We start from the raw sequence: 13,840 nt of genomic DNA, 5'->3' as shown, positions 1-13,840 counted from the left end.
CCTGACTGGTGCTGGGAGAAGTCTGAGGTCTTCCTTTTCCCCCATCACTGCACAAGAGATTGAGGCTACAAGAAAAGGACTGGGCCTTCCTCTTCCCTGGCCTCTGAGCTCTTGGAACCTGCTTTGCAGCCTCCAGGCTGGCCTGGCTGAAGAAGTGGGTGGAGTGGGGCGGGGCCTGCTGCCTGGGTTGAGTGTAAATGCCCGGCTCAGCCTGAGCCTTCTCTGGGGACACCTGGCTTGTATGGGGCAGGCGCTTTGGGGTCAGCTGGATCTGGGTTCAGATCTTGGCTTCTCCAGTTTCTTGCTGTGTGACCTTGGGCCAATAGCTGCACTCCCCTGACCTTCAGAGACTAGCTGCGGTCCTTTCACTCTCTGAGGCCAGACCTGGGAACCCTTGGGCAGGTGTGTCACTTTGGGAAACCCTCAAAGGCTCTTGTCTTCCTGTCGCATTAATGGCTCTCCATCCAGATCTGCACCCCTTTTCCTCCTCCTTCGTGGCTAACTTAATGAAACCAAGTTTGCAAATAAAACATAATTTCAAAGACAGGCATGTTGTTGGAAGGTCTGGGATGGTCTTAACAGCTGTCTCTCTAATTACCACAGATGCTAACGAGGTGCCTGAAGCCTCTGGTTACAGGAGCAGAGCTGCTGTTTGTTTGCCAGGGCTGGATAGGAAGCAGGGCTGCCAAGCCCGCCCCTCCATTGAGGTGCACACACACCTGAAGGCCCTTGGGCAGGCAGGGCCTGCAGCAGACCCTGTGCCTAGTCTCTGGGTGGGCCTCACCTCTGTGGCCGACTCAGCCAGCCCAGATGTGAACGTTTCTCAGGGACAGCTCTCCATTCACTCAGTTCGTCTAGCAAGTGTCTGTGATGTCCCATGCACAGGCTCAGCCAGTGCTGGCAGTAGGGTATGGTGAGCAGGCCAGGCAGCTCCCACTCCAGAGGGGTTGGCAGGGGTGCTCAGGTTCCTTCAGAGAACAACAGATGGCGGGGGAGACCAGTGGGGTGGTGGTGGGGGGTACGTGTGCTGGGAGCTCCCTGGGAGCCTTTCTGGAAAGGGCACATTGGGTTGTGTCCAGAAGGGCCCATGAAGACACCAGGGGAAATTTCTGCTTGTAGAGGCAGCAGTTGCAAAGGCCCTGAGGTGGGACAGGAGGCAGTTCTCATGCTACAGCATGGGGAGCCAGAGGGTGAGGGGTCAGAGTGGTCAGGTGCCCGCTGAGGGCCCGGGACTGTGCTACTGGCCCTGTGCTGTGCGCTTGGGTGCTGGTGAACCTCCCTGGGTGAGCAAGCCTCCCCCGGTGGGTATGTCAGCATCCATGACACACCATAGGTGTGTCCCAGAGTAATATGGAGGGCCTAGCTGGGTGGTCCCTCAGAGGCCAGCGGATCACAGTCACACTTGACGTTGCGTAGTATGGGGTCCGCCTGTGCCGCGGGCGGCGGGCCATGGGGAGCTTTGTCCTGCGCACCTCCAGCTGGGGAGCAGGCCCCTGGGAGGCTGGGGCTGGGCGGGGATCCTGCTGAGACCCGGGGAGACTTCTGGGTGAAATAGACAGGCCTCGGCCCTCCTTGATGCAGGCCCTGTGTGCCACGCCATTTTCCTTGCTATGCTACGGCGTCTCCTGGCTCGTGTGTAATTTAGAGTTTTCATGGGATATTTGTAGGGTGGGGTGGGTATGTTTTGTTTCCTGATTTTCTTGCAGTCTCTGCTGGGCTTTGGGACTAAGGCTATACTTGCCTCCTAAAGAGTTGGGAAGTGCTGCCCATTTCTCCTTGCCGGGAACACCGTGGCTGGCACTGGACGGGTGGAGGGGCAGGTAGGGGGTAGACTTGGGGGTCCTGGCTGCAGCCTTATGCCACCTCCCCCACAGGAGTGCGCTGGGGAGCCGCTGTTCATGCTCTACTGCGCCATCAAGCAGCAGATGGAGAAGGGCCCCATCGACGCCATCACGGGTGAGGCACGCTACTCCCTGAGTGAGGACAAGCTCATCCGGCAGCAGATTGACTACAAGACGCTGGTGAGCATGACCACCCTCTGTCCTGGGTGCCCTGGTGCCCCCCACCCCCCAATTGTGGGGCTGACACTGCTGCCCTGCTCCACCCCGCCCGCAGACCCTGAACTGTGTGAACCCTGAGAACGAGAATGCACCTGAGGTGCCGGTGAAGGGGCTGGACTGTGACACAGTCACCCAGGCCAAGGAGAAGCTGCTGGACGCTGCCTACAAGGGCGTGCCCTACTCCCAGCGGCCCAAGGCCGCAGACATGGACCTGGGTGAGCGGGCAGGGCCGTGGCTGCCTGGGGTGTGTGCTGGAGCAGAGGGGCAGGGCCATGGCCCAATACTGAGCTTGGCAGGGAAGTCCAGGCCAGTCCTCCGCACCAGGCTGGCTTTGGTCTGGAGGACAGTGGAATGGCAAGTGGGCTGTCCAGTCCCAGGTTGGGTGTAGAGGGTGGCTGCCCCGCCCTGGGCAGAGACTCTGGGAGGTGGTGGGTTCCAGTGTACTCTGGGAGGCAGTGGGCTCTTAGAGCCCTGAGGGGGATACTCAGGCTCATGAGAGGGGCAGGTGGAGCAACTGAGGGCCAGAGGGGATGGGACAGGTTTGGGGTGGGGCCCAGAGTCCTGCAGCAGATGTGACTGGAGAGGCTGGGGCCCCGTAGAAGCCTCGGTGCCAGGCTGAGGAGTTGGGGCCCTGAGGCTTGGGGAAGGCAGGGCAGGCCCCCTTAGGCTGGGGTTGCTATGGCAGATTGGGAGGGCTGCGGCAGGTTGCCGGGGGCTATGGCAGGTTAAGGGTGCTGCAACAGGTGTGGAGATGTGTCCCTGGTCTGTGCTGGCGCTAGGAGCTGCAGGTGGGCCCCATCCCACCTGTGTGATGGATCACTGCTGTGATGGAGGAGGGAAAGAGGCCCCAGCGGCCCCACCCTCCAACTCCCTCCTCTCCGCAGAGTGGCGCCAGGGCCGCATGGCACGTATCATCCTGCAGGATGAGGACGTCACCACCAAGATTGACAACGATTGGAAGAGGCTGAACACACTGGCTCACTACCAGGTGGCTCCTGGCCCTCCGACCCTAGCACAGGCCTCCCTCCCCTTGGGGCTTCCACAGCGCAGCTGCCAATGTTTGCAGCATGTGGGCTGGACAGCAGTGAGATCTGTCAGGGAGAGGAGGGGAGGTGGTCACATATGTGTGTGGACCATCCCAGGACCCAAGCTGGGCTTGTGGGTTTGCCCGGCAGTCCTGGGCTGTCCTGATGTAGAGACCCAGACTGAGTGAGGCGGCTGCCTCCAGGCACAGCACTAGGGTGTCACTTGGGTTCCCAGCCAGGGAGCAAGAGTCTGGTGGTGCAGGGGCACCCTGGTGGGTCACAGGGTCCCCGGCCCTCTGCCCACAGGTGACAGACGGGTCCTCGGTGGCACTGGTGCCCAAGCAGACATCCGCCTACAACATCTCCAACTCCTCCACCTTCACCAAGTCCCTCAGCAGATACGGTGAGGGGCCAGGCAGCGGGCGAGAGGGCAGCGTATGGGTCCCTGGCCTGGGCAGGACGTCCCCCGGGCTCCCACGCTGCCGCAGCCGGACGGGAGGACCCAGGGGCCGGTGTCAAGCCTGTCACTTGCATTCTTGACCCTACCCTCCAACTCTGGAGGCTGTGCCTCCCCCCGACTGTGTGTCCATACACAATTATGCCACCTTTGTGGTGTCATTGGCTGCCCCAAAATCCCACGTGGGTGGGGGTGCCATCCCCAGCTTTCAGATGGGGAAACTGAGCCTCGGGCGGGGGGCGCGGGGTGCCAGCCAACGCGGGCGCTGACAGCCTGGTGCTGCAGAGAGCATGCTGCGCACGGCCAGCAGCCCCGACAGCCTGCGCTCGCGCACACCCATGATCACGCCCGACCTGGAGAGCGGCACCAAGCTGTGGCACCTGGTGAAGAACCACGACCACCTGGACCAGCGCGAGGGTGACCGTGGCAGCAAGATGGTCTCGGAGATCTACCTGACGCGGCTACTGGCCACCAAGGTGGGCCTGGCTGGCAGATGGGGGCAGGGGACGCTGGGCCAACCGAGCTCGGAGAAAGCGCCAAGCCCGGAGCAAGGCCCTCACCCCCACGATGCTCCCATGGCCACTTGCCTAGTCACCCAGGAGGTGTAGGCAGCCAGGCAGAGCCCTGGAGCTCAGTGTCCCTGCCTGCCCCCCGCAGGGCACGCTGCAGAAGTTTGTGGACGACCTGTTTGAGACCATCTTCAGCACGGCACACCGGGGCTCAGCCCTGCCGCTGGCCATCAAGTATATGTTCGACTTCCTGGACGAGCAGGCTGACAAGCACCAGATCCACGATGCCGACGTGCGCCACACCTGGAAGAGCAACTGGTAACGCAGGGCGGGGGCGCGGAGCAGCATCCCCCAGGGCGAGGCCAGATGCGTTCCCAGGGCCCGAGGGCCTGTTCTGATCAGGAGCCCGCAACTGGGGCTCCTTGGCGTGGGGACACAACCCAGCAGGGGCATGGCAGGCCAGCCCTGTGCTAACTGGCCTTCCCTATCTGCCTGTGCCTCTTGACCCATGGCTCACCCTCCGTTCCAGCTGCTGAGCCCCTCCCACTGCTGCAGGAACTGTGTGCAGGTGTGAGTGGCCCTGGGTGTGCACAGCTGTGCAGATATGAGTGTGGGCTGCAGCATGAGAAACAGGGCACACTGGACCAGCCCTGAGCCAGCTGGTTGCAGTGATGAGGGCAACAGGGATTGCAGGTACTCCTGGTACTCTTTAGTGCGAAGAATTTACAGCCTCCCCACTGCAGTGCAGGGCCGGGCCAGAGCCTGCTTACTGAGGCCCAGAGACCCAGCCACTTGCCACGATCTCACGGAGCAGGTGGAGTACAGAGCAGGGCCTGCCCAGACTGTACCGTGCACAGCTACACCAATGTGAGCTGGGGCTTTGTGAGGCTGAGTTTCGTTATGAAGAGGCACCTAGCCTCTGAGTGGCCTCTCCCCAGAGTGTCTGCCTCCCTGGCCAGCTAGTCCCTTGCTTTCCTCTGGCCTGGCCTACTTCTGGGACAGTGACCTGCTTCTTCCCTGGTCATGGGCTGCCCAACTTGGCAATGTTGGCTTTCTCTCCGCCACACAGGCAGGCCAGCCCTTGGCCTCACTTCTTACTCAGGACCCCCAGGCTCTGGTCTGTAGCCCCCTGCCCCGGTTGGCACACCCTAGCCACACCCTAGCTCCTGGAGCAGGTCCCTGCTGTGTGTGTGTGTGTGTGGCCCCCACCCCAGCAGACAGCCCCACCCTTGCCTGCTGCAGGGGAGCGCCTCTCTGTGCACCAGCCCCCACAAACTGCATGGCCCAGGGGTTCTGGGGTGGGACTGCTCCCCCATACTTGGGGTCAGGTGGATGCCGTCACCTATATGGCTGGACCCTGCTTCACCAGGAAGTGCCCCTCCTCACCCTGCATCCTGCTGGGGTCTCCCACCAGGGAGACCTCCACTGTCTTAGCTCCCCTCTCTCCTGGACTGTCCCTGCCACCTCTGCAGGCTCCCAGGCCAGCAGCCACCCCTGACTTGGTCTTGTCCAGCCCATGTGTTGCTTCCCAAACCTGGGATGCAGCCACCCCAACCTGTCCCAGCTCCACCCACTGCTCGCGGAGTCTTGGGTTGAGATGAAGTGTCACGAAGCCCCTCTCCTGGGCCATGCTGATTGGGCACAGCAGGAGAGGGGGGCCTCCAGGGACACAGTGTCTCCAGATCAGCATGCTCTGGGAGAATGTTCTGTCACAGTGGAACATTCTAGACCCGTGCTGTCCAGGGTGGTGGCTCCTGAGCGTTTCAAATGGCACTGGTGTGGCTGAGGGTCTGGGCTCTTAACTTCATTTAAGTTAAGCAGCCACATGTGGCCAATGCTGCCAGGCAGCCCAGCTGATGGCAGTCCCTTAGGTGGTGTTTGGGGCACAGAGGGCTGGTCTCTGTAGGAATGGGTCTCCTGAGCCAGAGCTGAGCTGCAGGTCTCAGTGCAGGAGCCAGGAGTGCAAGCCAGCATGCAGGCCTAGGAGGGCGGTGGCTGTGTGGAGTGGGCCCCTGAGGGCCTGGTCACATCTTGCCCTTGTGCAACCGAGTGCATTTGAGCATGCCTGTCTTGTGATGCTCTGCGTGAGATGCAGGTGGTGGGAGCAGCACATCTCTGGTTGGGCGACAGGGGACGGCCCTCACTTACCCATGGGCCCTGTACCTCTGTGGGCCTCGTTTCCCCATCTGCATGGAAAGCCATGCCCACTTTGGATTTGGAGCCAGGAGGGCCACAAGGTCGCTGCTCAGGAGGGAGCAGAGGCCTGTCTGAGCGGCGCCTGGACTCTCGCCTGCAGCCTGCCCCTGCGCTTCTGGGTGAATGTGATCAAGAACCCACAGTTTGTGTTCGACATTCACAAGAACAGCATCACAGACGCCTGCTTGTCGGTGGTGGCCCAGACCTTCATGGACTCCTGCTCCACCTCTGAGCACAAGCTGGGCAAGGACTCGCCCTCCAACAAGCTGCTCTACGCCAAGGACATCCCCAACTACAAGAGCTGGGTGGAGAGGTGGGCGGAGGGGGCAGGGGTTGGGGGCAGTGGCCTGGGGGGCAGCCTGGACTCTGCTTATGTGCCCACCTGGCCACTCACCTGCAGGTACTATGCGGACATCGCCAAGATGCCGGCCATCAGCGACCAGGACATGAGTGCGTATCTGGCTGAGCAGTCCCGCCTGCACCTGAGCCAGTTCAACAGCATGAGCGCCTTGCACGAGATCTACTCCTACATCACCAAGTACAAGGATGAGGTGAACACCATGGGAGCCCACAGGCTGGGCTGGGAGGACTCGCTGGCCCCTGTCACAGCCACCTGCTCTGCCCAGCCCTGCCACTCCTCCCTGAATCTCTGGGCTGCCATGGGCCACCTTCACTCCTCTGTACCCTCTGGCCACCTGGTTCCTTGGTGCCAGGAGGGAGCCTGCCAGGCCGAGCGGAGAAGGCCGTGGTGGAGTCACTGTGTGCAGCCATGTGGGGTCAGGGGTGGGGAAGATGGGATGGCAGCTTCTTCCTGAGGGAGATGGTGTGTGGGTGGTGAGCAGCTTCCCTGAGGGGCACATTTCAGGGTTTTCCAGGCTGGACCAGCGTCTCCAGGGCTGGGCATAGGGTCTTGGCAGAGCTTTCCTTTCAGTATCTTTTCTGCTGACTTGGAGTGAGGCCACATACATGGAACTGGGGAAGAGGTCCAGGAGACATCCAGGAAGGACTGGCTCCTGGGCCGCACAGGACAAGAGCACAGGGCCAGAAGGCAGGACAGGCTCAGCCTGTGCCAAAGCTCTGAGGGCTGGGAAGGCCACGGGAGTGAACCAGAGCCACCCTGGGGAGGCCGGGGCAGGTGCAGCAGAGGCAAGGAGCCTTCCCAGGGTGCCGTAGGAGGCAGGCAGGAGGCAGAGGGCTGTCCTCAGGCAGGTGCCCCAGGGGAGCAGAGGAGCAACCAGAGACCGTATGTATTAGGGTGGGGGGTGGGGACAAAAGCCTGGGGTCCTGGGGCTCACCAGGGAAATGGGAACTGAGGCTCTCTGAGGAGCTCTGCTTTAAAGGGGCATAGAAACCCCAGGGTGTGAGGACTGGATGGAGACATGTCAGCAGCATAGCCAGGCAGCCAAAGGATCAGAGCCTGCTGTTTTAGGGGGTGAGGGTAGGATGATGACAGGGGTGGGGCTCATTCTCCGTATTGGGGTCCTGGAGGGTCCAGGCTCACAACCAAGGTCCCTTGGCCAGGGATAGATGGGGTTGAACCTCTGGTACCTGTTCTGGAGGCATCCGCCCTGGGCCTGCTGAGTGTGTGGAGGCTGGTGGCCCGGCATGCTGACAGCTCTCCTGGCCCTGCAGATCCTGGCAGCCCTGGAGAAGGACGAGCAGGCGCGGCGGCAGCGGCTGCGGAGCAAGCTGGAGCAGGTGGTGGACACGATGGCCCTGAGCAGCTGAGTCCCGGCTGTGATCGTCCAGCAGGACGCAGCGTGAGGGCGGCTGAGCAGGGACCGGGGCAGCCCTCGCCGCATGCGTGTGGAGTGTCCGGTGGTGCTCGGGCCGCCGCAGTGCAGCGACTGCCCGGCCCTCCCTCCCCTGCCTCGCCCGGCCGGGTCCCGGCTCTTCCTGTGTGGAGGTGATGGTACCTGCCACACCACAGCTGGGCACACAGCTGCTTGCTCAGGGGCCGGGACAGCACAGGGTGCTCAGGCCGGCCAAGGACCTTCATTGCCTGTCAAGAGCTGCCTGGTGGCCTTCATGGGAGAAGGGCTGACCTCTGAGGGGCTGAGGGGTGAGGCCAGGGCCCTCCAGGGGGAGGGGTAGCCAGCTTGGGCTGTCCCCTTGAGACCGGGACAAGAGGCTGGGGGTGTCAGCATTCCTGGCTTCCCAAGCTGCCCCCAGGCGGCAGAGTCTGAGGGTCTGGGGGTCTGGTCGGCAGCTGGAGAAAGAGGCAAAAAGCCCATAGCCGGGCAAGAGGAGCTCAAGTCAGTCTGGGCCCATTGCCACCGCCTCCCACATCCAGCACCCACGCCCGCTGCACCGCTGCCATCCTCAGATTCACCGCGTGCTCTGCGTGGCCGAGGCCGGAGCACCACATCCACCTCGCCCCAGAGAGTCCCTGCTCCCTCCTATGGAGGGGCTGTGGGCCAGGCTGCTCAGACTCCTGGGTGGCTTCCAGACGGACCGGGCAGCCCCTCTCCGTCCTCAGGGCTGTGCCTCTGGGAGCCACTGGGCCAGGGGCCCTGGGTCACAGAGAGCACGTTCCCGTTATTTATTCCCCTCCGCGTCCTACGCAGGCTGCCCTGGCAGCTGCCTTCAAGGGTAGGCCGAGCTCCCCGCCATGGAGCCCCTGAGGGCAGCCCCTGAGCACTCCTCTCTCTCCACTCTCTCTGTCCCTGCCCTGGCGGCTTCCAGTGTGGCATCTCAGCAGGGTCCTGGCCCCTCCAGAGCAGTGGGACATCTGGGGACTGTTTTTGTTTGTAGGGGAAAAAATTCTGCTGCACTCTGCTTGGGCCTTGAGGTCTGTGGCAGGGCCCCTCTGGCCTGCAGTGGCCTGGATCTATCTGGGCCATGAGTGACGGGCAGTGACCAGAGGGACTGGAGGCCAGCGGTGTCCACCCTTGCCCTCAGCAAGAGAGAATGCATTCTTAAAAGAAAGCTGTACATGTATATATATGCACATATATATATGTGGCTCTAGCCTCAGGCTCCAGCCCCAGTGGGGTACTGTACAGTTAACTGAAGAGGAATTTTAAAGACGATTTGAACAAAAAAATGAAGGCAGTGGGAAAGCAATGCCAAATGACTGTGGAGAAAGTGGCCGGAGCCTCCCTGGAGCGGAGCAGCCCTGAAGTCCCCTGACCTGCGGGCCGCTGTTTTGGTTTGACATGACAAGGAAAGGACTTCCTGCTGACTCTGAGAGCCTCCGGGGTGCCGTGGCACCACGGGGCATGCATGATTGTGCTAGCGTTTAGTCTGAGTTGATCTTTTTAAAACTGCAAGTGTTGAATACTAGAGGTTGTTAGACCTTTTTTTATGTTTTTTAATTAGTCACTTGTAAAAGCAAACAAGCGGTCCATCCCCTTTTCAAGGTCACTTTTTTGATGGTACCGAAGATCCCATGGACTTTAAGGGACAGCTAACTGTGGCCAGCCCCAGCCTTGTATCCTCGGCCAGGCCCAAGGAGAGCACTCGGCCCCACGGGGTGTGCCAGTCTCGCAGTCGCCCCTCCTGAGCAGCGTGAGCCAGATGACGCCGCAGAGACCCGCCCCTCCCCTGAGCGTGGGTCGGTGTGGAGTGGGTGACTGCTGACTCGGAGCTCACTGGCCCCGTGGGCACCGTGCCAGGGCTGGGGCGTTCTGCTGCTGCGACGCCCAGCTGAGGCCTGGGCCCGCCCCTGCCACCAGCCCACTGAGGAGGTGGGCTTACTCCCTGGGTAGACTTGGGGGCCAGAGCTGACTCTGGGGGCCAGTCCATATATAGTGGCTGGGCTGCTTTTTTCAGTAGCCCCTAGCATTGTCTGGGATTCCCGTCCCTGAGTGCGCCTCCACCTATCTTCCGATGCTTCCTGGCTGCGGTGGAGTGGGAACCTCAGTTTCCCCCGAAGTCTTCCCTGGATGCTGGCTTCAGGTTGAAGTCCCTGGTTCTTCCAGTTCCTCACGGGTTAGATAGGGGCTCCTGCATCACCTTCAGAATCCAGTTCCAACCCCCACCCTCAGGCCTTGTGCCCTGCTCTGCCCTGCCAGGCTGCCCTTGTCCATGTGAGTAGCATGGGCGGGAGGTGGGGACGACAGTGGTGATGAAGGGGGTGCACCACAGGCCTCATATGGAGCAGTTCCCACAGGGGCGTGTGGCGGGGGCCTGGCCACCACAGAGCACATGGCTGTGTCTAGGCGCAAGCACTTTAGCAGTATCTGTTTACATGCGCAAGGATCAAGCCGACTACCCGTGCTGTCTACTGGGACAGCAGTCTCCAAGCTACTCCATACCTCCCTCTGCCAGGTCGTGGAGTTGGGTCCCAGTTCCCACTTGTCACTGGTTCCCACTGTGCGCCTAACTGCAGCACCCGGGAGCTCTGGCCTGGGGCTGGAGGCCCTGGTAGGAACTGCCGTTGGAGTCCGGTCTGTGCCCAGCAGCAGTGAGCGGCTCCCGTGGGCCCTGTGTCTGCAGGAGCCGGGGCTGCGGCACATGTGCTGTGAAACCGACACCCACCTGGCGTGCTGCTGCCGCCACTTGCTTTCCACAGCATTTCCTACCCTGTTCCGTGTCCTTCCTCTCCCCGCGCCTGGCTCAGTAGTGCTGGAACAGCTCACGCCTCCGCCTGGGAGCCTGGCCTCTTGATATACCTCGAGCTTCCCCTGTGCTCCCCAGCCCCAGGACCACCGGCCCCTTGGCCTGAAGAGCTGGGGGCCCCAAGACCTGCAGCGTGGAGTCCGGGGCAGAGCCCGGAGCGGCGTGCCGTCCCACCAGAGCCTTCGCCCTGGCTTTCTCCCTGTCTGGATTCAGTGGCTCACGTTGGTGCTACACAGCTAGAATAGATATATTTAGAGAGAGAGATATTTTTAAGACAAAACCCACAATTAGCTGTCCTTTAACGCCGCAGAACCCCCTCCCAGAAGAAGAGCGATCCCTCGGACGGTCCGGGCGGGCACCCTCAGCCGGGGCTCTTTGCAGAAGCAGCACCAATGACTGTGGGCCCGGCCCTCAGATGTGTACATATACGGCTATTTCCTATTTTACTGTTCTTCAGATTTAGTACTTGTAAATAAACACACACATTAAGGAGAGATTAAACATTTTTGCTAAAAGCTCTTGGCTCCAGGTTTTCCTTGCTGGGAGGCAGGGGCGGTTGCAGGAGCGCAGGCACATCCCAAGCGCGGAAGCGTCTCTCCCTGGGAGACTCAGCCACACCCAGGACAGATGGCCACACTCTGTGAGCTGGGTGCGCTCAGTCCAGGTGACACATTGGAGCCCTTGGCGGAAGCTAAAACACCAGTGCCTGACTCCCACTGGAGCCTTGGAGCTTCCTGGGGCTGAGCGGTGGTCACTTTTATATGCTCCCCAGGCGATTCTCCCGTGGCACCCCTAGCTCGGAGCAGTTGCTTCCAGCCCATGCTGCGAGGCAGGCATTTCGGGGTGCCTTGTTAACTAAAATCAGATTCTGACCCCGAGGGGCCCATGAGCAACAGCCTGGGGGATCCGAGGCTGCAGTCCTGGGCCCCCTGCCTTCAGTAGCCAAGGCTGGAATTGTGTTTCCCAGACTCGCAGGCAAGGAACCGGGTTTGAAAAATGTTGGTCTTTCCAACAGACACGGGCTATGCTGCTTCATCTCATGAAAATGTGTACAGATACTAATGATGGAGGTGTGGACGCACCTTCTGCCAGTGCATGGCTTTGGCCAGTGGCCCCATCCCTGGGCTCATTTCATCCATGGACCAACAGGGGTGGCTGCTCCCGCCGCAGAGGGTGGGTGCAGGGTCAGGTGTGACACATCCCCAAGGGTCCTGGGCACCTGCTTTGTAGCTGTGTCTTCAGGCAGACCCCAGGCTTGACCGTCTGAGCACTGCCTGTAAGTGAACTCACTGGGACTTCCAGCAACCCTGTGAGGTTGGTGGCAGCTGCAGCTGAAGCTGAGGAATTGAAGCAAACAGAGGTTGCACAATGTGTCCCAGCCACAGGGTGGTAAGCAGCAGCCTGCCCAAACCTAGGCCCTTGGGACCCCAGGCCCTCCCCACCACCCCCAAGCTCCCACCTGTCTCCCTCCAGCCTCTCCATGGACTCGTTGCTAGGGCTGACAGTGGCCCATAAGTCATCATCAATACCTCCCACTCCCAAACAGGCGCATCTTGACAGTGGTGCTGCAAGCACCAGCTCCGTGCCAGGCTCAGTAACTGGAGAGAAATCAGTGTAATCACCACAAAATTGCATCGGAAACAAATTTAGCAAATGTGGTCCCGTTTAGGGTGTGACGCAGCCTGTTCTCATGGTTCAGTCCCCTTCAGCTTTTTTTCCGGCACAATCAGCCCTGCCTCAATTACCCTCATTAGGCCTCCGAGGGCTCTGGCCCGTCAGCCTGGAAGCTGAGCCATCTCTGAGCCGCAATCAGCGCTCACTGTGCGAGTGATCGGGTGCAATTACACAGCAGCGGTGATGGGGCCTTCTGATTGCTGCGCGAGTGCACTGGCTCCTGAGGGTATTAAACCATCAGCTATTAATGCTGGTGGCTCTGAGCAGGGCACCTGGATGGGCTCTCTTCAAGGCAAGGGCGAGGTCAGCCTGTGGGCCTGGGCAGGATGGAGGCACCTCCCCACCCAGAGCAGATCCAGAGGTGACTTCGGACTTCCCACCTAGGCCCCAGAGCAGCCACAGCTCGAGAACAAACACAGGCTCTGAGCAGAAATAAAAAATAACAGGCCAGGCTAAAACCTGATGCAGTGACTCTAGATGGTGCAGTGCCCTGAAGAAAACTGGTGGCATGGGAGGGTGCCTACCTGGCCAGGTGGGCAGGGAAGGCCTGGGGAGGGATGGAGGAATCGAGGCCTGAGAAACAAGGAGCCAGCTGAGGTGACATCGGGGAGAGCATTCCTGTGTCCGGAGGAACAGAAGAGGCCAGGTCAGTTCTGTGCAGGGAGGTGCAGGAGGTGCTATGCCTTGGGGAGTGAGGAGGGTGTGCTCTGATTCGTATCTGGCAGTCTCGGGACGAGGCCAGAGGAGGCTGGAGACCAAGAGGCTCCTGCAGGTGTCCCCAGAGCCCATGGTCCACAGCGCCCCTTTAGGGCCTCCCTGGAGAGCCATCAGCCCCGATGGTGGAGCTTTGGGGGCAGATGTGTTCTTTCCGAGGACAACCATCATGGAGTTGTTGGTGGAAGTGACTTGGGTCATATCCAGGCTGAACGTCTAGTCCTGGAGCAGAGCCTCCAGCCAGCCTGCACTGGTCACGTAGGCAGGTGCACCACAGACCTTTGGGGAATGGTACACGGATGTTGGGGAGTGGTTTCTGCAGCATACAAGGCTGCCAGGCTGTAAGTCAGTACCAGGACCAGCCCCATTGTAGGGAAGAGAACCTGGGAGCAGAGAGGTGAAGTCACTACCCTCAAGGACACACATTTACCCATGGTGGGACCAGGATTCAAATTCAGACGCTCTACTTTGTGCTGCAGCGCTCCTCCAGTGGCTGGAGACTCCTTGAGCACAACACCAGGGCCTGATGCCCAGAGTCTGGACACAGAGCAGACAGGCATGAGCAGCTGGCAGTGAGCGAAGCCCTGGGGCTTTGGGAACTTTGAGGAAAGCATGTTCTCAGGAGCATTTCCCCTGTAGCTG

The 13,840-nt window shown here is 60.8% G+C and overlaps 1 protein-coding gene across 1 annotated transcript in view; it reads left to right on the top strand.

Moving 5' to 3' along the window:
• PLXNA1 (plexin A1) overlaps nucleotides 1-11,325 on the top strand; it is a 55,226-nt gene extending 43,901 nt beyond the window's left edge. The window contains exons 24-32 of the mRNA XM_045385579.2: nucleotides 1,875-2,021; nucleotides 2,116-2,275; nucleotides 2,945-3,048; nucleotides 3,392-3,488; nucleotides 3,828-4,018; nucleotides 4,200-4,369; nucleotides 6,348-6,560; nucleotides 6,648-6,798; nucleotides 7,880-11,325. Of these exons, the coding sequence (XP_045241514.1) occupies nucleotides 1,875-2,021; nucleotides 2,116-2,275; nucleotides 2,945-3,048; nucleotides 3,392-3,488; nucleotides 3,828-4,018; nucleotides 4,200-4,369; nucleotides 6,348-6,560; nucleotides 6,648-6,798; nucleotides 7,880-7,975 (1,329 nt within the window). The 3' untranslated portion in view covers nucleotides 7,976-11,325. The remainder of the gene's footprint in view (nucleotides 1-1,874; nucleotides 2,022-2,115; nucleotides 2,276-2,944; nucleotides 3,049-3,391; nucleotides 3,489-3,827; nucleotides 4,019-4,199; nucleotides 4,370-6,347; nucleotides 6,561-6,647; nucleotides 6,799-7,879) is intronic.
• Nucleotides 11,326-13,840: the final 2,515 nt, after the last annotated feature.

This window comes from Macaca fascicularis, chromosome 2 (assembly GCF_037993035.2).
Source record: "Macaca fascicularis isolate 582-1 chromosome 2, T2T-MFA8v1.1".
Lineage (NCBI taxonomy): Eukaryota > Metazoa > Chordata > Mammalia > Primates > Cercopithecidae > Macaca > Macaca fascicularis.
Note: the sequence above shows the minus strand (reverse complement) of the source record. Positions and strands in the feature narration are given on the sequence as shown.